Below are 26,614 nucleotides of genomic sequence, written 5' to 3'. Positions count from 1 at the left end.
CATGCTTCATTTGTTATAACAACTACTTGACGTCATTGATGCCAATGTCATAACATGCGAACTGTTCAACAACTCTTGCACATGTCAGAGTCTGTGTTTAAAGTCAGGGCTGCAGAGGGGCGACTGGATCAGCAACTCATATCATATCTGATAAAAATCTGACTGGGTACTTTGTCTTGCACAATATACATGTATACTGTATGCTTTGAAGCTAATTATATCTGCTAACAACACCAAACCTAATCTGTTGTTGCATAATGCATTAAAGATCAGGGTCTGTTTTTAGTTCTACTGATTACTCTTAACAAACAACCGCTCCAGTGGCCAAGTGGTTAGAGCATTTGCCTCGGATGCAGGAGGTCGTGGGTTCAATCCCTGGCCTAGTCATACCAAAGACTTATAAAACTGGTACTAACAGCTGCCTTGCTTGGCACTCAGCATAAAGAGGTTAGTGTTAGGACTGGTCAGTCTGGTGTCAGGATAATGTGTCTGATTGGGCCATCATGCTACGTGTCTGCAGCATGATGCCCCCAGTTCTTGACATCACTATAAAACTGCCACATTGCAGACATCGTAGCGATATGACTGAAAATTGTTAAAGATACGTTAAAAATCTGAATCACACACACACTCTTAACAAACTGCACAGTCAGATCTGCCAGCACATTATGTGATGGCAGATCTGGGTCTATGTAGTTTGCAGTTAGATCTGATTTGTATGTGAGCATATATCATAAGCAGAGAGATCTCTGGTATTTTACAAGTGAGCTATAAATCTGGGCTTAAGAGAACAAGTTCAGACCTCAATAACTACAAATAATGAGGTTCCACTAACACAATTTTGAAATACTCATGGCAATTAAAAGTGGGATAATTTAACATAAATTTGCCCACCTGGCTTTAAATCCTTTGTCTTATCTTCTTTCTTTTCTTCTGACTTTTCCACCTGTTTTCCTTCTGATTTTTCCCCTTGCTTTTCTTCTGTCTTTTCCTCCTGCTTGTCTTCTGTTTTTTTCTTCTTCTTTTTCTTCCTCCAAATGTGAGGCATATGGACTGGTTTAAATAGACGTGAAAAACGCAGCACCTACAAGAGAAAGCAAATGCATTAAAAGCATTTTAACTTTTTATTTTCATGGTGTTCTATTAAGTCTGATACTGTGGGAAAGGAAATTATATTTATCTGGGAATACTTACCTTATCACATTTATTGTGAGCAATAATCTGTCACTACTGCCTAAATCCAATCATCCCAGAAAGGCAAAAATATTTTTCCCCATGAGTTCACTACTTTCTCAGACTGAGGGTCTTTCTATACCCTATGTCACTAAAATGGAATTAAAACACAAATACTGGGGTGCACCATGCAAAGAAAATTAAAAACAGTATCAAAGCATGGAGTATAACAAAATAATAAGGAAAGAAATTGATCAACAAAAAATATAAAATTCTGAACTTTTTTGCATTTAGCACTTCATAAAAGTAATGCTAAAGTACAGATAGATCAGTAGGAAGTTATTTAAGCGCTCCAAATATTATATAAGCTTCTTGTTCTTTTTTCCTCAGAATGAATTTAGTTTTATTTTTTTCTTTAATAAAGTAACTTTAAAAAATACATCGCCTTCATTAATTTCGAAGACAGGAATCCCATCTTCTAACAAAAGAGTTTATCTCCATGTTTATTTAAATGCAAGGCTTGCAGAATGGCTCTAATCTTGTGTGCTGCTATTTTTATAAGGGGTACCTGATCCTATGGTATCTCAGAATATGTGGAGTGAACCACCCACATTAAAAAGCTTCTATTTTTCTTTTCCTCCTTTAACATGACCAAACGTCTCCATCAACTCTAAGAATGTTTTCTGTCCTTTAAAGTACCACCTCGGTGCACAAACTTGGTCTCTGAATCTCAGAATAATTACCTTCTGTTTACCCTTAGCTGGCACCCGGTTCTTGGTGACAAATCCTTTTTTTTTGCAATATTAGAACAACTTAACCAACCAGACAGAAATAATGACAGTCTGAGTCAACCAAGAGGGCATGCAATTTACTCATCCTACAAACTCATGCCAAGGCTATGAGGAAGAAAGTCTTTAATGAAAACCGCTTGAGTGACAATGTAAAAACCAACAAGAGATTCCACCTAGCAAACAATCTGTGTGAACTTGGCCATCTCTGATCAAAGTTGGCCAACAAGTAAAAAAACTTCTGCTATGGACTGATGTCGGAAGGTGTTAGAAATCATGAATTAGTAGTGTTTAATATTGGTACAATTTTCTTCACCTTGTAGAGTCAGTGAAACAGGATAGTCTGTTGCAAAAGAGACCAATATAGGAACAATACAGTTGTCACTGCATCGATATGTTAATACATGACTTGCCATCACATGCCTTGAAAATGGAGGGCCTTCTGGCATCTACACACATGAAGTATTTAACTCCTTATCACAGGGATTTCCTAATATGAGCCAGGTATGAAGCAGAAGTCTGTCTGGACAGGGTTGGAAGACCTGGGAATGTCTATGGCTAGATCAAGTAGGTCACTGCCCCTGGATCTGTCCCATCTGAGGACAATCAAAACCAACCACCTTGCAGGTCTGATCCTTTAATTTTCTTAATCACTTTGGGATCAGAACAGCTGGATGGAAGGCAAAGTCCAAATACTTTCTCATCTGAATGACAGGGCATCTATTGCCCTGGTTTCTGAGTTTAGTTGTTGTCATCAGTCCTAATCCTCTGTCTCTAACAAAATAACTTGATGATTTGGTACACTGTATTTTCATTTAGCATTTGGGGACCTCTCTAAGCATCCACCTCAGATGCAGGAGGTCATACATTTAATCCCCAGCTGAGTTATACCAAAGACATACAAAGATGGTACTAGCAGCTGCCTCTCTTGGAACTCAGCATTAAGAGGTTAGTGTTAGAATTGGTCGGTCTGGTGTCAGGATAATGTAACTGGGTAGGACATCATGCTACATGCCCATGGCATGACGCCCCAGTGCTAGACATCACTACAAACTGCCAAACTGCAATTTTTTTAAAACCTATATTAAAAATCTAAATCACACACACACACACACACACACACACACACTTAGCACTGGGGTGATAATAAAATTGCTAATATACCATATTCAAATTTTCATGTAGTTAAGATGGCATGGAGATACTGTTTAGCCCTGATCTTTACTCCTTTAATCCCTTTTTGGTGACGACTCAAAAGCCCCCTCCTCATGCATCGATCTTTCTGTCTCTCTCACACACTTAATACATTCATTACCAACATATTTATTACACAATTGTTCTTTTATCAGGTTTCTTTCATGCTGCATTCATGTTTTCCTATGACCAGCAAGCTTGTGTTTCATCAGATTTAGCATGTGGAGATTTTTGTGACTTTTTATTCTAAATATAACATGGTTTTACAATCTGAGAGTTATTATTCCTAAATTTCTGATGATAAAGAAATTTCCTATGGTAACATCAACATCTGATTTTTTGTAAACCCTGAAAATTAAATGATTTGCTCAATGTATTGTAATAATAAAGTAGTTTGCTCATGATCGCATTAGGACAATAATGTATATAACTGTGTCCCACTATGCTCTCTCTCTCTCTTTCAGAAAAATTCCTTATCTCATGCTTGCTGGGGTCATAAACTGTCAATCATACCCACTTTATCAACACCATAATGACTCCATGGAACACTGTGTACAGAGATATTCTCTAAAAGCTAAAACAACTCCATCAGGACATGGATGGAGATGGGATTAGGGACATTTTCTTAATCCTCTCCACACTCTCCTGTAACAGGTTATAAAACACAATTGGAACATTCTGCTTTGAGTACTAATTTCAAAATATCTCCACATTCCAAATTCTCATTTAAGAAATAACTTTGCTTATTTTCTGGTTAGAGTTTCTGAATTTTCTTAAATTTGGAAATTCCTCAAACTTACTTGTTTTTTGGAAATAAAATTCCCCTTATTCACAATTTAGACTTAAATTGCTGACATTCACCCTCTATACTATCTCTAACACTGAAGAAAACTGAAAAATCATTCAGAGTACCTTATGCAAAAAAAATAATTCAAAATCTCATATTAAGAAGTTTGAGAAGGGGTGGAGGCTTATAAATGCTGGAAACAAACATTCTGAAAAAATTTTAACAAGGAAATCAGTCTGTACTTTAACCCAATCGACCTAACTAAGTCAATATTCTTCTTCTACTGCTATTTATAATCAAATGATGCATAACCTTTCCTGGCCTGAACTCTGGAAACAAAGATGTGACATCCACATTTGCCAACTCAGGTGGAAGCATGGCTGCCAGGGGATGTTTAATCTTGGATGTAGAAATCTGTGAAGTGAAGCTGGATACAGATGTGATCATCCCATCTGCCTCAGATCTGACCTCTGTCTTTGTGGTGATAGGTAGCCAAGATGGGGGTGGCATCAACATAGCATCTTTGTCCTTCTCATCTTCATCATCATAGTCATCAGACTCTGAGCAAATACACATCATGTTTATTATTTAAAGATAAAAAATATGATTTCTCGATGTAAAGGCCTTACTGAAATATCATTTTCATACTTCTATTCATTATATTATAAAGCAGAATTTGATTTCAGAGACAGCATGCAAAATGCAGCCCCTCTAAGGTTAACAAAATCAAATGAAATATCATTTTAAATATTTGCCTTCTTGAATGATAGATGAAATAGTTTGTGGTATCTAAGAGTACCAAATGAGAATAAATGGCTGAAAAAGTTCTATACATTTTTTGAAGGTGGGCTAGTCATTTCTTAATTTAGTTATTTTTAAGAACTACACCAAATGTGTATTTTGATCTATCAACTGAAACAAAAATTGCATTAATGCTTAATAAATCAGCATGAATCCCAATATCACATAACTTAGACCCTGATATAGGAATGATCAAAATAATTTTTCATTATTACATCAGTTTGTTACTACATTACCTTTAACATTACAGGTTTACATTTTTTCTTTAAATAAAAGCAGAAAATAATCCTATCACACCTATGACCACATTTAAAAGTGTTCATTTTGTGTGTAATAGCCTTCACATAAATGAAAGTAATCTGTTACAAAAGTTAGCTCCAAAAGATTAAGACACAAAAACTTATTCAAACAACTATTGAGACAAGTACACCAGGGTTAAAATTAAGACACATTCTGTTTTTCATATGACCCTTGAGAGGTCTATATCAAGGTTATACCATGGTGAAGATATTCTATGTTCTTGAACCTACTCTTGAAGGTCTATATCAAGGTTATACCATGGTGAAGATATTCTATGTTCTTGAACCTACTCTTGAAGGTCTATATCAAGGTTATACCATGGTGAAGATATTCTATGTTCTTGAACCTACTCTTGAAGGTCTATATCAAGGTTATACCATGGTGAAGATATTTTATGTTCTTGAACCTACTCTTGAAGGTCTATATCAAGGTTATACCATGGTGAAGATATTCTATGTTCTTGAACCTACTCTTGAAGGTCTATATCAAGGTTATACCATGGTGAAGATATTCTATGTTCTTGAACCTACTCTTGAAGGTCTATATCAAGGTTATGATAAAGACATCCTTTGCTTTTATATGGCCACTGACAGGTCTATACCACAGCTAATATTAAGACATACTGTGTTTTTATATGGACACTGACAGGTCTATACCATGGCTAATATTAAGACATACTGTGTCTTTATATGGCTACTGACAGGTCTATACCATGGCTAATATTAAGACATACTGTGTTTTTATACAGCCACTGACAGGTCTATACCATGGCTAATATTAAGACATCCTGTGTTTTCATATGGCCACTGACAGGTCTATACCAAGGTGAAGATTAAGACATACTGTGCTCTTTTGATAGATCTATACCAATGTTAAGATAAGACATACCGTCTTCTTCATGTGGCCTTTGAGAGATCTACGCCAATGTTAAGATTATTACATACTGTGTTCTTCATATTGCCCTCCACAGGTCTGTACCAATGTTTGGATTAAGGCATACTGTGCTTTTCATATGGCCATTGACAGGTCTATACCAAGGTTAAGATTAGGACATACTGTGCTTTTTATATGACCCTTGACAGGTCTATACCATGGTTAAGATTAAGACATAATGTGCTTTATATGACCCTTGACAGGTCTATACCATGGTTAAGATTAAGACATAATGTGCTTTATATGACCCTTGAGAGGTCTTTACCAAGGTAAAGATTAAGACATACTGTGCTTTATATGACCCTTGAGAGGTCTATACCAAGGTAAAGATTAAGACATACCGTTCTTTTTATGACCCTTGAGAGGTCTATACCAAGGTAAAGATTAAGACATACTGTGCTTTATATGACCCTTGAGAGGTCTATACCAAGGTAAAGATTAAGACATACTGTGCTTTTTATATGACCCTTGAGAGGTCTATACCAAGGTTAAGATTAAGACATACTGTGCTTTTCATATGACCCTTGAGAGGTCTATACCAAGGTAAAGATTAAGACATACTGTGCTTTTTATGACCCTTGAGAGGTCTATACCAAGGTAAAGATTAAGACATACTGTGCTTTATATATGACCCTTGAGAGGTCTATACCAAGGTAAAGATTAAGACATACTGTGCTTTTTATATGACCCTTGAGAGGTCTATACCAAGGTAAAGATTAAGACATACTGTGCTTTTTATGACCCTTGAGAGGTCTATACCAAGGTAAAGATTAAGACATACTGTGCTTTTTATGACCCTTGAGAGGTCTATACCAAGGTAAAGATTAAGACATACTGTGCTTTTCATATGACCCTTGAGAGGTCTATACCAAGGCAAAACATGATAATGGTGCATTGCAAGTTTACCAAAAAATCTATTTTTTTGCAAAATTTGATGTATGACTCTCTTAAATGTAAAATAGTGTTACATCTCATCTGTCTATTCTTTATTAAAGATTTTCTTTTGAACTGGTGTGTGTTTATTCTGAATATTGGGAGTATTTTTTCCAATGGAATCACAATAAATATACCTACGGAATCGTGCTCAATTTCTTGACTTTCTTTAGATACTAAAATGCTATTTATAAGCAGCATCATGCAATACTCACTCTGACTTTGACTTTAAAACTGTTTGTCCCATGAGGAAAATCAGTGGTGAAATTCATTTGCCCAAACAATAATTGTCACTTGTCCAAAGAACTTGAAACAAATACTTATTTCACATTCAACCTGTACCGATATCAAACTTGAACTTCTTTCCAAAATTTATTTTATTTCAAATAAATGTTCACTTTAAAATGCAAATGCAAAAATACAGAAAATGAAATAAATAACTAGACTGCTCAGTCTTTTGTGTCATGTGCATGAGTGAACTGGTGCAGCAAATATAAAACATCTTAAGTATATATTTTTATATATATTATAAACCTTGACAACTGTTAATGTTAAGCCTGTATCCATTCATGAAATAAGGTGATGCTGGGTAATCTGCGTGGAGTTTACAAGTAAAATGTTTACAGATAGTAGTAATGCCTTAAAGAGAACACAATCATTATTTTCTTAATTCCAACACTGACTTTTAGAAGAAACACAGCTTTAAGCATGTTGCCATTTCAAAAATCAGCAGCCTCTACCTGTTAATGTTAATTATCATGCACAAATTAAATTCAGACCTACAAATCTTGATCCCTCTGACAGGGCATAAAAAAAACTATAAATAAAAAAATCCTTGTGTAAACATAATAAATGACAAACAGACATAGATAGTTTGAAGAAATCTATGAATGAAACCATTTTTCACCAGAATTTATGGATGGTAGCTTTATAAAGTGAATTCTTTCAATAGAAAACGATGCCAACTGCCTGAAATTAATAATAATAATAATAATAATAATAATAATAATAATAATAATACTAATAATCATAATAACAATAACAACAACAATAATAATAACAATACAGTGAAACCCAACTACAACACTTTAATACAGCATAATTAACATACTGCTTCAGTAATATTTCAAAAATTTCACCAATTCTTTACGTAATACAAAGCTTGGATTCTAAAATAAATGAGTTTTATTTAATAATCTGGCAAGATGTGTTGTAGTCTTCAAAAATAATCTTCTTGCTTATATTCGAATTGACTTTTATTTCATTATTTTGTTGTTGTTTTGTTTCATTCTGTTCACTCTTTACCCATGAAATCAAATCATTTATTCTTATACTGGGTCCAGGCAATTATACATAACTGTTCAAGGGTTTATCTAAAATACATTACAAGGTAAACACCTTTGACCTCATGTACAAATTTTCAGTTTCAGCATTTTCAAGCCTAAATACAGGTTTCTTTTTCAAACCTCCTAATGTCTGATTTCTCCATTTTATTTATAGTCAGAAATTAGAACCTTTGGACATGTCCAGGAAATATGAATCTTTTGGGAATACAGTGTCGCCTAAGTTAGTATGAGTGTATTGGCAAAAAAATAAGCATTTAGCGTTGAATGGAATTAGCATAAAATCTGTCAAAACTCTGTTTCTCTGAGCATATTTTCAATGGAATTACTATTACAACAGAGACTGATTGGTGACTGAAAGTACACACACTCTGTATACTGAAAATTGCTGAGTTTTGTATGCATTTGAATATAGATACTATTGAATAGTTTCTCTGCCAACAAAAATAATTATTAAACATGTATTAACAGTTTCAAGTAGTTCTTATTTAATATACGACATACAGATAAATGCATAAATGAAGTCCGTAATTTTGCACATCCAACCATCCCAATGTTTTGTCTAGCTAACTAACTGGTTTGACATTAGCATGATGGCATACTTTGGACTCAATCATTGCGCTACAGTGAGGTTTCACTATAATAAAAAAAAAAAAACAATAAAAATAATAGTAATAATAAAAATGTCTAAAATGGTAGGTGATGCGTGGTATCTGTTTGAGAACCAAGTTTGAAAAGTGAACCTGCATTTGAAGGTCACCTACGAAACACCAGTTTGACTGCACACCAAACACACCTTTAGATAAAGTAATTTTAAAAATAAATTATGTTTCTCTGATAATATTTACCTGATCACTTTAACATTAGAATTACTCTCAGCTACCTCCAAATCCAGCAAAAAACTGCATTGCCTATACAACATGTTGACAAAGGGAAACAACTCATAGAGATTAACTCCCCTTTATACCGCTTGGTGGCCACCAGTATCCAGAATGAAAGCAGTTTTGACCTGAGCAAAACCTATAACAGGATGCTCATATTGCAGGGAAGGGTGGGAGGTTGGGCTTTTTGCAATGTGATCAGGAAGGTATTAGAGAATCATAGTTTAATAAGAAATTGATTTTCTCCATCAAACACATTACCTGATCTCATTAATATTACAAGAATAAGTAAGAAGATAAGGAAATGCTGAGCATCCTGCTTCGAAATGAGACATTACATTCTAGGCCAGGCTTATGGAAATCATTTGTATTTCATTAACTGAAATCTTCATTAGTCGAACCTGATCCTGTGAGACCTAAGAGTATGCTGATTGAATAATACCCTTTAGCCAAGAAAAAGCAGCTTTAGGGTTATGTCTTCTTTTCTGGCCTGCAGTGGTAGGATGTTTTTTACAGCCATTGTGGATGTTCTCTGTGCACCTCAGATAACATCTGAGTGTGTACAGGATACAGAAGCTTAGCTTCTTTGATGGAATGATCAAGGTGGTGTGAACTTATTTGCTGGTTGCCTAGTGATAGCATCCAATTCTATGACATGAAACCAAGATGCATCATCAGCATAACTCAACCATCTGAACAAAACTGTATTTATGGTACAATAATTCCAAAAATATTTTATGCACCATAAAAAACAACAGTCTAGCTTAATGTACTACTGAAATAAAAAAGTGTACGGTTGAATTTAGGAATTGAATAAACTGGATTTCATGAGGCCTTTGTTCACAGCATGAAGCAAATGTGAAAACCAGTTACGTTCAAGATACCGGTGGCCACCTAGCTGGCATAATGGGAAATTAACATGAAAAAGTTGGTTCCATTTGTCTATACTGGTAACTGGTAATGTAATTTTTTATATTTTCAGGGAAGGATGGATTGAAAGGTAGCTGAGAGTAATTTTAATGTTATTGTTATAAGGTAATGTATTTGTCAGAGAAGTTATAATTATTTTAGATCAGTACATTAGTTAATAATCAATGAATTAAGATCTACACCAAAATATATAAGTCACATTCACATAAAAATTGCATGGATTCAGGAAATGCCACCCAAAACCCAACATCCGACTATCTATCATACAAATTTTAAATAATATATTTGTTTTGATCATTATGCATATAACTTTCATCTGAAACCACCTTCTTGTTCAAAACTTTATTAATATGTAAAAGATATATTGTTTGCCAATAATCAACACTGATTTGACCAAATTCACTATGCCACAAGCATCAAGAATTTCACTATTTTGATAAATTTCTTGCATTTTCACTGGCAACCCCTTCTCCACTAAAATATCAAGTAGTTTGGAACAAATACTAGGATCCAAGAGTTTCTGCTGACTCTTGTATGATATTCATTGATAGCTCTTATTCAGATTTTGTTTTTTAGATTATTTCTTTGAATAAAAATAATGAAACTGATTAATATTAAACCAGTGTCCTCAAGAATCAATTAGGTCATTAACTCTTCTCAATTCTTTTTCAAACCAAATCTTTATAAAAAAAATATTCACATCCTACTATAATAATATGATTGCAAATATCAAAAACAACAGCAGGTGTATCAATTGAAATGGTATTTTTAAAATTGATCCTTGTATAAAAAATAATCTCTCAAAATACGGTAAAGTACCCAAAAATTCATTTTAGACAGCCTACTTCAATCAAGTGAAAATTAGCAACTTTCTGGCATGATGCCTCTAAAATTCATGTTTTTGACAAGTTCTTGTAAATCGACAGAATTTACTTTCCTGCATTTAAAAAAAAAAAACATTAAAATATTTGTGGTTTCTTATTAAATTTCATTTAGTTGTCACAGTGGAGAATTTAAGTTCATTTTGAATATCTAGTTTGTAATGATGTGTATCTAAAATTTTATGGAAACCATCTTTTTTGCATTTATAGTCACTATGGATGTAAATACTTGTGGTGTTTTTTCTATTTATGCATTGGAATGTACATAAGGGCTGTCTTTTATTTAGTTTTTAATATTTTTCTGGAGTTTTTGTGCTTCACATATTAATAAGCAATGAAAATGAATATAGTAGAAGAATTCAAATGTAAATTGCATAAATATTACATATTTAGTACTTGTTATGAATGATTTTGTAAAGGTCATTACTCTGAATGCTTCCCACTCTTTTGGGAAACTGTCATTGTCGAGTACGTCTGTCCATTCTGGCTGTATGGAGTCACTATACAAAAACATCATGTGTTTGAATGCTAGCTGGCATAATATTCTTTACTGTGCATATTTTCAGTAAGTTGTACTCATATTTTCACTGTAAAATGACAATTGTTCAAACAAAAGTATATATCTTTGTACTGCTTCTACTAAATTTGCCTTTCATAATTGTAAGGGTAACTAAGTCAGATCTAGTCAGTGTACATGATACATGATATGCCTTCTCTAGCACGAGTGTTAATCTTCTAACAGATGTATTATGTGTTATTTTGATAGATGCTGTCAACTGCTTTATATAGCCGTTTTAGAGCTTAATTATTTCATGTATATCAGACATTTATTATGAGCATCTATGTTTTGACTAGCTCTGATAATCAAATACCTGTCACTACCATTTTCTATGATTGTACGGACATTATTGTACATTTCTGAACTTGACACTGATAATAATGAAGTGTAAGTTCATGTTATTTAGATATTTTACAAGTATGTGAATAATATTAAATAATACATTTCCAACATACAAGTGATGTGCAGAAATGATGAGACATAGACTAATGTATTTTTTTTCCATTATTCAGACCACATATTGCCAACTAAACCATAGTTTTATATCGCATATAGCTTACAAAATAAAACTGGGAATTGAAGCCAAGAAATCTTATGAGCTCTTTCCTTCTTATTTTCAACATGCTACTTAGTACTGATGTGTGTGACGCATCATTTCTAACTAACATAGGCATCAATTTCATGTCTCACACATGCAAAAAAATACCTGTTGGAACCATTCTGAAACTGGACATGACATGTTTGACTTTTGTCTTTTCTTCTTCCTCATCAGCAACTTCATTAATATCAGAGAAATCAACTGCATTGATTGCTTTCTTATCATCGTAATCTGCCAAAAAATTAGAATAGACAGATATAGCCAATAATATAATATCTTAAACAGAAAAATGTTACTGTTGCACCAATGTGAAATTTTGCTGTCAAATATAAAGTAAATTTTATAAGTTTTCAATATTTTGGAGCACGAACTTCACAGGTTCTTGACTTTCTGAGATCAACAAGTACCAACATAGGAGACAAACCAGTCATAATTGAGATAAAGCAAAAAAATAAATAGTAATAATAATAATACAAATAATAATACAAATAATAATAATAAAAATAATAACAACTACAGGGCAGTATAAATTATGTGAGAATTGGTGAGAAGATAAACTGACAAGAACTGACAAGAGAAACACATAGGTAGGTAGGTAGGTAGGTAGACAGACAGACAGACAGATAGATAGATATAGATAGATAGATATATAGATAGATAGATAGAATTTACCAACAAAAATTTTGCAAACTGAAACCAGAGCTATTTGTTATGGGTATATCTGAGAGTTCCCTGCTCAATTCAACCTGCTCAGCAGGGCCTTTAATAGACAAATTTGTGTTCAGAAATGAAAGTGGGAGAAAATGGCATTCGTTGAATACAACTTAAAAGATGACATGAATTGCTGGAAATTTAATTTATTCAACGTTTTATCAAAGTAAATGTTCAACATAAAAATGGTTGAATCAAATCACTTGGTAAAACTCTGCTGTGGAAAATGAGAGTCAGGAAGGCAGGCAATCAATGGGCACAACTTTTGTGCACAATACTGGAAAACTGGAAATAGAATGCTGTTGTTGTTGTTGTTGTGGGGTTTAACGCCATTTTTCAGCACGATAGGCTATACATGGCGGCCAGTATTAATGGTGGAGGAAGAACCCGGAAAACCCCGGAAAGAACCACCGACCCATGAGAAGCTACTGGCAGGCTTTCTCACATGCCCACATTGGCTGAATCTTAGACTCGAACCGCCGCAGTCAGAGGTGAGATGGCAGTGATCCGTAACGAAGAGCGCTTTAGACCACTCGGCCACTCGGGGCCCCGAAATAGAATGCAGTCAAAATCTCATTAGTATAAAACTACAAGCTAAATTTGGCTGAAATCCTACTGACCTAGGTAAAGTTATGCTGCAAAAACTTAAATCAGGAAGTTGGGCAACCAAGGGACATAACTATTTTAACAATGTCATGGAATGCTGTAAACTGAACTTATTTAAGGACTCATCATTGTAAAGTTAAATTGAGTTTAAATCCAACGAACAAATCAATGGCTATAACTTGTCTAAATGATGGAAATAAAACTTATTTAAGACCTCACCAGTATACACCTACATGCAAAATTTGGTCAAAATCCAACAATACACATTCAACTGATCTTCCAGACAACAAATTATTGACAGACAGACAGACAGAGGTGATTACTACAAGATTCAGCTAGATTTGTTAAGCGGGGCTCTAATTATAAATCCTTAATGCCACTATGATCAGTTTTTTTTACATATTCAATTATAACACCTCTCTAAAAAAGTACATTTTAATTCCTGCATAATCATCCCACAAAAAAAAAAAACAGTTGCAACTTCAAAAACTGTTTGTAAGCTGCAATACCCTGGCTGGCAGAGTGTCATGTTTGTAATTCAAGGGTTACGAGTTCTAGGCCAGCCTGCAGCAGCTCCCTCAGTGTGCCTTTTGAAAAGGTACTTAGCTCCCAGTCTGCAAGAGTCAGCCAATAAAGTGCTGAAAGTGCAGTTACAAGAACCCAACCAAACAATGTGACTCATTAGACATTTTCCTTATGATATAATTAATTTTTTATATCTCTTCTTTGCAGTCCAAGAGTAACCTCTGACAAAGATAGTCTAAATTGTTAATCCAATACGTGTTGCTGTAAATAGGCCTGATATTCATTATTCCAGACAAACAGGTTTGCATTTGCCCAGTTTTCAATATACTGCCAAAAACAGGCTAGATAATCAGCATTCCACACAAAATAGGTTTGTATTTGCCTATCTTTTAATATACTGCTGTAAACAGATTGGATAACCATTATTCCAGACAAACAGGTTTATATTTCCCTGGTTTTCAATATACTGCAACTCTTAAAATACCCCCCCCCCTCCACCCTTAGGAATGTAGAGAATAGGCCTGATGAACTCTCCAGCACAGCTTAAGATGCCAGTATGGGAGGCAGAAGCCAGCATGGCTCAATGGTTATTATGCTGGGTTTGTTACCAAAAGGGAGCAGGTTTGGGTCCTACCATTGGATCAGTAAAGACTGGCTAATGTGATTCTTCCATGAGAAAGACACTTTATTCTAATTGCCATGGCACTAAATGATTTTTTTTGTCTTGCTGTGTCATTAAAGATAGAAACAAACCAAGCCAGCCAAATCAGTTTGATTTGGCCTGAATTTCAATATATTGTTTCTTGATAAAACAGCATTAAAGTGATAAATGACTTAGTGGAATTTGGATGAGCAAAATTTAACAGCAATCTTGTTTAATGCAGCCAATATCTGAACTGGAAGATAGCATAAGCTTTTCATTGCAAATAATAAATATTTTACCTGAAGCATCGTCATTTTTATCACTGGTTTCATCTGTTGCCTGATCATCTGTGATCTCTTTTACCATAGACCCTATTCCAAGGGAGCTCAGTGATGACAGGTGCCGCTTGGATTCCTGAAAAAAGTATGAAAAAAGGCAATATAATTATCTTTTTAATTCTGCTGCCATGTATTGAGTCATTTCTTAATGTGATGTAATAATTGGAAATTATCTACCCCAATATACCACTCAGAAAAATATAGACTGTAATGCCCACTAATCAGAATGATGGGTACTTAGAAAGTTTTAGAAGAAAAATCCTTATGACACAGGACATTTGCATATACATTTACATGATAAAAATATCCTAAAAATTTTACACAAAAATGCTGGTTATAAAGAGGTTTAATTTTCCTTGCTATATATAGTGAAAACTAAATAGGTAACCCATTTTCTCAAGCCAAACACCCAAACACAAACAGTTCTGAGACATTTTTACATATGATTCATACCTTGCTCACAAATGAATTGGAATATATGTCTTGCAAATGTTTACTGATAGAGTAAATCCTGCACATAAATTAAAGTAAATCCTGTAAATATTTTTTTAAGAGTTCAGTTCATCTGATGTTTCTAACGGTCAAAGAATAGCGGGATTAATTATACTGGGCTGTGGGATTTTGCTCTTTTTGTTTACATCACAATGTAAGACTTGACTATACTTTTTATATATTTCTTCTCTATTTAAATTACAAGTACATGTAGCTTCAAAAAGATAGCTAGATGGATAAGCAGGTAGGGTCCAGTCTCAGAGGCAACTGAAGTGAAATAGTCTTATATGCATCAGCCCTTTTTCCCAAAATACCCAACAAGCAAAGTTCACTTCAATGACACTTGATTTCATACCATCCCCTCCCCCAGCCCTATTGTTTCAGCAGAATTCATAAATAATCAGTGTAAAATGTTAGATTCTGTATCAGCTGTTGCTTCAAACTGAAAGTGGAAAGTTACAAAATGTATATTTCATACTATGTAGTAAATTTTGGTACTAATCTTATGATCATAAATGCCAGAAATTACATTGCTATTTATAGAATTCCTGATAAAAGGTCACAAAATCCTTGAAAACACAAACAAAAATTTATTTAAGCATAGCCGGAATCAACTATAAATCAGTGAACATCTAATGGTGAATTACTAATAAAATTAATCATTTTATCCAATATTTCATACAAACAATTTGGCACAAGAGAACTTTTAAAATGGAAATAGTTTTGACAGTAACCTATATTTTGCAATTTTTGTTTTATACAACAACTGTGGTGAAGCAAAATATCAGAAATTCAAGTTCTTTTAAGAGTTCATTAGCATAATAATCATCTGATATGAAAATATGTCACAAAAATAGACAAAATCTAAACGATTATTTGATCATTGAAAATTTTCAACTTTCTACATTCACTTCTCCACATTTTTGCCATCTTCACTGCATTCTCACCATACAGAAAAGTCATTTCCCCATGGTCTCCCAGAGCTCATAAAAATGTTTCCTGCACTCATCCATGGTACAAGTGACTTGTAATAGATACTCGTCCCTGTAATCTCTCTACTCAACCCAATACACTTTTCCACTACTTAATGCTCTTACTAAAACCACAGGCAAGGTTGATGCTAAAATGGGCCCAAACTACAAAAACATTATGTTCAGAGTGAAGACAACATGTTTAAAACCTTCCAATACAGGTCCCCTTAAATAAAGATATAATGAGAGATAAGGTCCTTAATGGTTTCTTGGTGTTATTTAGTAATCTATGTGTGATGTAAATGTGGAGAAAATGTTTTGTTTATCAATGAGCTCTCACATACCGTATGAGTCCTGTATGTAGGAAGATAAGAGACCTATATATATTGCTCCTTAAATCCCTGTATTTGATAGACATGGCCACCAGATCAAAAGTTTTGACCAGCACATACTCTGTACAACTGGACATTGGTCATAGGATATCCCATATATCATTATATCAAATTGTCTATGATTTGTTCATCCATTAAACCATCAAATACACCCTATAATGAAATCATATTCAAAGATCTATGTATCTTGTTTACAGATTGTCTCACTGTTGGACAATTAATAAAAGGTGTATCTGATTTAAATTAATTCCCAGGTAATACGGTCAAGATTACACACTGTTTCTTTCTTGGGCAATCAAGAGAGGTGTCACTGAATGAGCTTGCTACTGCTCAAATGTCTGAAGGTATTACTATGATGAATTGAAAACATTGAATATTCCTTCTTTTTTTTATAATTTACAGCAAAAATTGTTATGCGTGACCTCTACTGTGAGTGACCACCTGTCATTTCCAACTGCAATTGTAATGCTTTAATCAATTTTATTATATACACACTCTGTTGTGAGCAACCACCTGCTGAATGTGACCAACAACCATGACGTCTTGGCAAAATATGCATTATGACACTGCTATGAATGACCGCATTGCAAAAATGAGGATAAAACTCCACCGCCCTTTATTTAATCCAATGACCACTTACATGTTTTAGAAAAAAAAGGCTGGCTGCCAATATCTAAAATTTTCTAGGGACACATAGTGTTTCATATTTTCTCATCTAAACCAGACTAAAATACCTGTAGAGTATTCCAACACTTAGCCATCGCAGCTACCGCTGAGATATGTATGAGTAGGACCCAGTATCCAGCTCTATGAATGACTGTATCATGAGAACAGAGACAGACATTACTGACTTTTATTTAATCATTTGTAACAATGATATCTTGAATAGTAAAGACTGTTCTGATCAAAAACACGCATGAAAAAAAAAGAAAAAGATTCTTGTTACTGGTTTGTATATAGTGACAAATGGTACAGTCTGCAAACTAAGCTAACATACATGTCACGAATTTGCCACTGTAGTGACAAAATTAAAGTAGTGGTCATGTCAACTGTTTATCTTTACAGTTAATCCATATTGCCTGGGGGTGAATAAGGTGTTTGTCTATTAAACCAGCAAGTGAGAATCCTCTGAGGGATTCAATTGATAGTGTTAAAGGCTTGTGATGTTTGTTGTCCCCCGCCCCAATGTTAACGTGATTACATTCCAGTCACCAAGCTGTTGTCTATTCAAGTTGGTGCTTCCGGGTTGCAAATTTTGTTTATAGAGTTAATCCCTGTATGTCTTTATTGAATTAAGACGCTGACTTTTGTCTCCGAGTACCTAAAAAACAATGGAAGAACTTCCAACAAAAAAAAAAGACAAATTTTAAGGCTGAAGAAAATAATTAAATAATTATTGTAACTGACAGAAGTGATAAAGGGCAGACCACTAGCAAAATAGTGGTTTAAACATCAGTAAAACAAATTTAGGGTGTTAAAATGGACAAGGAGTAAATCAGAAACAATTTCATATGCTAATGCATGTACATGTGATCTTGAAATGTAAATGTGATTTCATGTTTCATGATAGAAGTATATCTTTATTGCTATATAATTTTTTTTTCAGATGAATACATACAATATTTTAGCAAGAACCATTAATACAGAATAGAATATATGTACAGTGATTGTGCTTATTTTTCTTTAAATTGTTCTGAAACTGGACCTTGGAAACTGGTCTATTTGTACAAACCTGTTATGAGAGACCACCTGTCTTGAAAGACTTTTTTGCTGGCAGAAGGGGTGGTCTCTCCTAACAGGTTTTACTGTATTGTCTCAATATTTAAAATTATAACTCAATATTTGATCATTTGGCTTTTCTAATCAATCTTTGAATATTTCTTTTATTCACCACACCACAAATACATAATGGGGTGAAAGCATATTTAGGATATAATCAACAATTACAAATTTCAAACAGGTGATTACCTTCAACAAATCAGAAAGCTGAGTATACACATACCAATTTGTTCCCTACTGGTATAAGACTGAGAGTCAAAAATCCCTTGGTGTCAGAAACTCAGGGGTCAAACTAAAATTTTGGGGTCTCTGATGCACAAAAGAGGATAAAGGGCAATGTTGGACATGCATAGAGAAAATATTAGTTTTTTTAAAATAATTACCTCATCAAGAAAATCTTCTTCAAGATCTCCTTTCTCATCAATGTTTCCAAACAGAAAACCTGTTAACACAGAAACATCAGTTCTCTGTTCTCCCTCATGTTCCTCTTCACTATCCATCTTCAATCAAGCAGCATGCAGTCAGATATGCTCACTCACAAAGATGCATACATTCCTCTGCAAAATATACAAGCATTTAAATTACAGTCCCCTGTAACAAAAATATAACTATGAAACTGCCAGCAGTAAACACATGCAGAAAGGTTTACATCTAACTGACAAGGGAAATTTTGATTTCATGTTACTTCTGATTCTATACAAGTCATTTAGCAAAACATAGCAAATGATAACATCATCTCACCAGAGGACTGGAAGGAGGCTGCACTCATAGTCAGGTGCTAAACAGACTAGGGGCTGGCTTGAAATTAATACTAATCCACTAATCTGAGATCAATAAACATACTGAAACACCTATATATAAAAAACTACAGCCCTCACAAATCTGCAGTGTCAGTAAAATTACCATCCATTCCCTAGTGAGTGTAATGATGAACACTAATGACACTTGCATTACCTGCAAACATCTTTGAACGCTATTGAATTTATATTCAAACTGTAGCTCAGGGGTCATGCTACCAAGCAAAGTGGGCGATTAAGTCACCTAAAACCTTTAAATTTCACCTTCTTCTGTTAGGAAGGCGAAAACAACTTTGCCCTGTGATTTCTTTGTGGAACATTGAATGATCGTCGTATTTTAGGTGCTCCCTAGCCTTGGCCAGGTTAGTTCCAGTGTTATGTTATATACAGCTCAAGGTGAAATGTAGACTATAGTTAGTGTTGATATCAATTATGCCAACAAACAAACTCTTGCACAGTCACAGGCATGTGTTTGATAGCTGATTGACCATTAGCCATTTCCTGAGTAAATTAGCAACTATTACTTCCCGATTTCTGCAAGTTATCCTGTGATGATAAAAAAAACTTATGTAAATGAATCAGTGGCATGAATATTTTAACTGCCGCTAGTACATTATTTTCTTGAGAAAAACCAGTTTGGAACCATAAGTAAACTTGTGAACCTGTGTCATGGGGAAATAATGGTGGACATTGCTGTTCGGGGGAAGTACCATTTTATTAGAATGTCTCTTTTTGTAAACCATTGGGCAAATATATTCAGGAAAATATACAATTCATAGAAAGCAGTCCCACTTCTCCCTGTTCAGGTCCCACTTTTCCCTGCTCAGCTCTCAGTTCTCCCTGTTCGATCCAGGCAAATATATTCAGGAAAATATACAATTCATAGAAAGCAGTCCCACTTCTCCCTGTTCAGGTCCCACTTTTCCCTGCTCAGCTCTCAGTTCTCCCTGTTCGGTCCAAAAGAAATCACTTCTCCCTAAAATTAATGTCTAGCATGACCCCTGGTAGCTACTGCAACATGGTGTGACAATATTGGAAAAGGGGAAATTTTTGGCATGTGAAAATTGGGAGCCCAGACGTGGAATTTCAGTCAGGGCTTGTGAGTTTATTTAAGTCACCAGCCCAGGGCCTATATCTAACAAAAAAAATTTTCTTTGAGCACTGAAGCATATAGAATGCCTGGGGCATGAAATGACCATGTTTTTTTATGCATCAAGTAAACAAGGGTGCTAACTGTTCTGGTCTGCTTTAGATACAACATCTGCAAATAAACTCTGGTTCCAAATCAAAACTTTCCATAATTAGTTTTTCTGTGAAAACGCTGTGTCAGTATGACCTTCCATCCAGGATGACTATTAATAACAATATTTTCAGGATAGCCACCATAATAGACCAGGTTGGATGTCAAGTGAAAAACCTATGTTGATACATACATATTCAGGAGGATTAGCAATAAGGTTTTCAAAATGGCCACTGTGGAAGCCATTCTGGTTGTAAGATCAGAACCATTTTCATTTAGAATTAACAAAACATCATAAGAAGTCTTAAGATGAAAACCATATGTTAATATCACCATCAGTTTAGAAGGAGTATTGATAAAAAGATTTTCAAGATGGCCACTGTGGCAGCCATATTGGATGTCTGAGCAACACCATATTAATTCAGGACCAACATAGTGTTTCTGACAAGTCATATTGTTTCATTTCTGTGCCAGGCCATTTTTTCTGTGCCAATCTGATTTATGTTACACTTACAAGGTCTTTAATCCAATAACTTGACCTTTTTTGGTTGCAAAATTTGCATTTTAGGTAGCGCTTAAAATATATGATAGAACAATGCCTGGGGTCCCTCTAATTTCAAATTAGGCCTCTCCTGTCTTTTTAAGTGCAGTGCCAATCAGGCTTGTCAACAAAAAATCTAATTTGCCTGTGACAACTTTGATCGCACTGATTATTATTTTCAAGTTGTCTAAAGATGAGTAAATGCATAGAACACTGTTGACTCAATCAATTTTTTTTCCAAACTGTTTTTTTTAGGGGGCACATATGCTCTATGATATGTTTCTTCACTCCTTCTTTTAATTTAATGATGGTAATTAATGCTGATATATACAGTACATTAATGCCAGGTGTTTGATTCATGTAAGTTTCATTGGTGGGAATGTAGATCCTAGTTTAATTGTCAAGAAAAATTCTACAGCCTTCAGTGATCATTCCTGAGATTTAGGAAGCAATTCACTATAAGCAAAGCATGTAAAGTATGCCAAAAATAAATTTCTGAACTCCTGGTTGACAGAGATGTACTTTGTGAAGCTAGCCATAAAAAAGAGGAGGGGGGCATTTAATTACTAAATGCATGAAATCGACGTTCGCATTATATGTCACTTATCTTACATTGCAAAGTACGATCATAGGGTTTTAGTATTAAAATGTCATTAACTAAAGTTCCTTATAAAACTAACGAAAGTACGTTGTTGCTGAAATTTGACCTGGATCTGATCATTTGCATCCCGAGTCACATGACTATACAACTTTTGCAACCAACATGTCAGTGATGTCAAAGGTCATACAGTCACATGATATCGACTATAAACAAGTTTCCAAAGTTGTTGTACATAGAATTTGGACATATTATATAGAAGTCACTTAATGTTTGTAAATAAATATAATGCACACTTAATTCTCAACATATTTATTCTGAGAACAATGACCAGAAACATGCTGGTATCCCAGCAGGGTGGAGAAGACCATTTTCAATAAGTACCGAGCATGTGTCAGCAATGGTTTTGTTGGTGTCTTGTGATTACTCTGCATAGTGAATCTGGTTTTCTTAAAATTGCTGCAACATTTACACAATAAATATTAAATATTTTGAGAAGTTTGTTTTTTCATTTTTCTATAAAAATTAAGTGACTTTCAATTATATTTTTGATTTGTTTCTCTAGAGCAACACTAGAAATTGTTTAGTGTTGATATCACATGACTGTATGACCTATGATGTCACTGACATGTAGGTTGCGATTGTGTAGTCACGTGATTAGGAATGCAAAAGCCAGATCCAGGTCAAATTTCAGCAGTGATGTACTTTCATCTTGTCTGTCAGCGGATTAAAGACATAATGAATGCACTTTCATGCAGGTAGATCTCGATGAAAGGTCGTTCAAGTTTGCTGGGCAGGCTAGTAAGCGGCTACTCCATGCCGACATCAAAAGGTGTCCGCGAATTCCAACTTTTTGATAGGAATACCAACTTTTTGATAGGGAATGGACTCTGATCCTGCACCCCATCATAAATGTCCAAATATCAAAAATGGGGTGACAAGGGTCAGAGGAAACTCGGACTACAAATCTGGGAGATTAACATAATAACCATTTTTTGTCATAAATTTAAGCATGAGAGTGTTGTTGTTGTTGTTGTTGTGGGGTTTAACGCCATTTTTCAGCACTTGATTGGCTATACATGGCGGCCAGTATTAATGGTGGAGGAAGAACCTGGGAAAACCCAGGAAAGAACCACTGACCCACGAGAAGCTACTGGCAAGCTTTCTCACATACCCACATTGGCTGAATCTTAGACTCGAACCGCCGCAGACAGAGGTGAGATGGCAGTGATCCGTAACGAAGAGCGCTTTAGACCACTCGGCCACTCGGGGCCCCCAGCATGAGAGTGCACATCATACTAAACATAAGTAAATTAACTACAATGAATAATAGTTACTCAATTTATGTTATTTTCATTATGCTTCACACAGTTAAAATCGTCAAACTAAGCACTGTTGAACTTAGATATTTGCTTTTTTCATTGGCATATTTTCTTTCGCTTCTGTTAGAATACGTTTCAACATGAGTACCAAAAGTATTAAATTTCCAAAGAGTTGGAAATATATTTCCAAGACAACATGATCGAGTTGGGTGGGGATGGTAATGGTATTTGGGATTGACTACAAATGCTCCTGACGTAACGAACGGTTAGTCCTACAATGCAAGACACAGCACATGTTGTTTTTGTTTAAGTGCTATGTCTTACTATCCAAATAACGGGCTTGTATAGCGTGTTCCGATGTTGTTTACATCTGCATTCCTGACTTTCATTGCTTTCAAGACAACTGAAATGTAGGCCAACAAAACTTGAAAACAGGTCCATTTCTTTTGTGAGAATTTGAATATATTAGAGAAAATATATCAGAGTAAGTAAAGTCTGATAAAAACATTATAACTTTACTTTGGAGGAAAGCGTCGTTATTGGTTGCCAGTTGTGTGTGATATGTCTAAAAATTTGACTTTTGTTATACTGTTAGTCGACATCAAAACAAGCTATACAGCGCCATTAATTAGGCTGTAAGACCCATCACCCCCAGAACAAAAAATATCGGGTGATGTGTCTTACGTTGTAGGACTAAACGAACAGTCAGCTATAGTCCTACCTGTAAGACCCGACGCTGATATTTATGTTGTGGGCGTCAGGGTCTTACAGCCTAACTAATGGCGCTGTGTAGAGTGTTTTGATGTCGACTAACATCATTACGAAAGTAAAATTTTCAGGAATATTTCACACAACTGACAACTAAAATAATGACGCTTTTCTACAAAGTAAAGTTATAATGTTTTAGTCACACTTTACTTACTATGATGCCTTTCTCTAATAAATTCAAATTCTCGCAAAAGAAATGGACCCGTTTTCAAGTTTCTTTGGCATACTTTTCAGTTGGTTGGAAAGCGATGAAAGCCAAGAATGCCGAAATCGGATAAAGTTGAAACATTATTTTTTAACGAAACGAATAAAAAATATATTATGCCTGTTGGAACTGTAAGCAACCGTTCGTTTCGTTCAAGAACCATATCCCAAACATCAACCTACTTGAACTTACTTCGGCATACCTAGACTACCGTCGCATTGCAACAAATTCAAATGTATGTCAACGGAACGTAAAAATGCATCCATTTGCTAGTGTCATATTTTCATTCCACCAGGATAAAGACAGCACAGTAAGTATATTAATTACACATAAATTAGTGGAAAAATGTCGATATAGGCTGCCAAATGTGTGAGATGTTCCTGAAACTTTGATTACTCATTCCGATGTCAACGACGTCGGAACACACTATACAAGGCCATTATTTGGATAGTAAGACATAGCACCTCAACAAAATCAAAATGTGCTATGTCTTACATGTAGGACTAGGTCAGCTACAGATAACAATTTTGTTCTGAATTCCCGTCGATACATTTTGTTGACTTTGATATGAACGTATTTCTTGTCAACATGCCAAATTACACGCTATCTTTTCAAGACAATGGATATAAATCGAGATGTTACTGGCGGAATATTGACATTCTGCTTACCTATACTGTAATAGTAAACAATTGTATATTGGAACACCAATTCTCCATAGCTTTCTGATGAATATTCATTTGTTTCAGTTCTGGATAATATACATATCGTTTGTATTCATACCCTATTATTTTGATTAATAAGCATTCAATGTCTGGATTTATTTCGCAATTCTGCTCAAGATATTCACGTTTGTTCATATAGAAAACAATCTTTATCTCTCCTGAGGGCCATCATTGTTGGCTGAAAAATTACAAGCAACAAAACCGAAGCTATTCGAAAATATACCGGTGATATTCATATCAAACGCAGTAGTAAATTTTGTCCCCTTTTGGTTACAATTGTCTAACGGATCTAATGCGCTATCGAGATTACCTGTGTTGTAGTACTAATTTCCATAATAAGCAGAAAAATTAAAGCTATAAACCAAATAAATTAGGCAACAAGTCAGTGTTAAATCAATTATATACAGTTGTTAATATTGTCTGAATGGTTTAGGGTGACTTCGGTCCAAAACCAATCAGGGCCGGGTTGCTTTGGCCCTCGACACTTCAAATTGGGTCGATTTAGCGTAGTTACTTTGGTCAACATACGTTTTATTACGGATATACTGTACTATTTTAATAACGACATTTTCATTGAAATAGAAATGCACTGAGTGCCAGTGATTACATTAATATATCCGTTGATGATGTAATATGATGCAATAAAAACAAAATCAGTTACAAGTTTTGCAATCAGTTACAAACATTAATCAATCCGATAATAATAATAATGAAGACATTCGACGAATATTAATAAACATCTACTTATATATATTGACATCGTGTTTTCATTATTCAACAAAAACGTTCAATAAATTAACATTCTTTTAACAAAATGGTTATATCTGTGTCAAATTAATATTACAAATAAAATGTTATTACATACCGATTTAATCTTACATGGCTGATTTGGCGTTCGATAACATGCTCAGTCTATGATTCTGTATTGAACACCTAAAATGTCCCTATCTCACACCCAGCCTGGAACTAACTTTACAACTTGAAATATTATATAATAGTCCAATTATAAAATATCCAGAATTATCTCTTACTACACATTTTAAATTATTCAAAAACGCCAACAAGAGTTCGTAATTTTAAGAACTCTGGTCATATTTTTGTTGAAAATGGCCGCTTCAGATGAACACCAAACGTGAGATAGAGAGGACATATTTTGCTGCTGAAATCTTGTATTGAAATCTTTAAGTTAGAAGGACTCATGGAGGCATGTCAAGGCCTGGTTATAAATGTTCCACATTTGGAGGAAACTTTACCACATGTTTAATCACCAAGTGACAAAGCAAAATTTAAATCATCTAAAATATCAAACTTAGGTAAATCCATTACGGCATCGGAATTTCAAAAATAGGTTTAGCGACCGATACTTTTAAGCAGCATGTTTAAATGGAGGAACCTATAATTTGTCTATTAAAATTACCATATAATCGAATTTGTGTAGTAAATCTGAGGATAAACTCACAAACATTTGCAATACAAAGATAGACGTATCACAGAGTCCAGAAATTGATTCGAATATGACGCAAAGTTATAAGAATTACGTGCTGTTGAGAATTTTTCATTAATAGGACACAATGGTAATTGTATGTTTGTTTACGGTTTAAATTCTTGCTACTGTTCAAGTAGACATTAAAGAGAAGAAAAGAGGACAGTATTGTTTAGAATTTACTTGTTATAAATATTAAAATAATTCTTAAAAATCTATTCCGCATGTAGAGACTTTGTTGAAAATATACACTTAAATTATCACCTCTATGTTCAATGTATCTATAATTTCTTGTAATGAAAATATAAAAATAGAGAGCTTGAATGTACTGTAAAATTATTAGTATTCTATATCAAATTGAATGTATTTAAGTACTTTTA

General features: G+C 34.4%; 1 protein-coding gene across 4 annotated transcripts in view; it reads right to left on the bottom strand.

Moving 5' to 3' along the window:
* Positions 1-24,926, bottom strand: part of LOC149798201 (transcription initiation factor TFIID subunit 1-like) — a 154,610-nt gene extending 129,684 nt beyond the window's left edge. For 3 of the 4 annotated variants that reach the window (XM_089963286.1, XM_089963288.1, XM_089963289.1), the window contains exons 1-6: positions 24,698-24,926; positions 18,942-19,115; positions 14,886-15,000; positions 12,210-12,332; positions 4,255-4,502; positions 895-1,084 (exon numbers count right to left, since the gene is read on the bottom strand). In XM_089963286.1, coding sequence (XP_089819412.1) covers positions 895-1,084; positions 4,255-4,502; positions 12,210-12,332; positions 14,886-15,000; positions 18,942-19,058 — 793 coding nt within the window. In that variant the 5' untranslated portion in view covers positions 19,059-19,115; positions 24,698-24,926. The remainder of the gene's footprint in view (positions 1-894; positions 1,085-4,254; positions 4,503-12,209; positions 12,333-14,885; positions 15,001-18,941; positions 19,116-24,697) is intronic. The other variant, XM_089963287.1, reaches the window with a different exon arrangement.
* Between the last annotated feature and the right edge of the window lie 1,688 nt (positions 24,927-26,614).

The sequence above is a fragment of the Sinohyriopsis cumingii genome, chromosome 6 (assembly GCF_028554795.1).
Source record: "Sinohyriopsis cumingii isolate HCF-2022 chromosome 6, ASM2855479v2, whole genome shotgun sequence".
NCBI classification, from domain to species: domain Eukaryota; kingdom Metazoa; phylum Mollusca; class Bivalvia; order Unionida; family Unionidae; genus Sinohyriopsis; species Sinohyriopsis cumingii.
The sequence above is the reverse complement of the archived record's forward strand: the minus strand, read 5'-3'. Positions and strand labels throughout refer to the sequence as shown.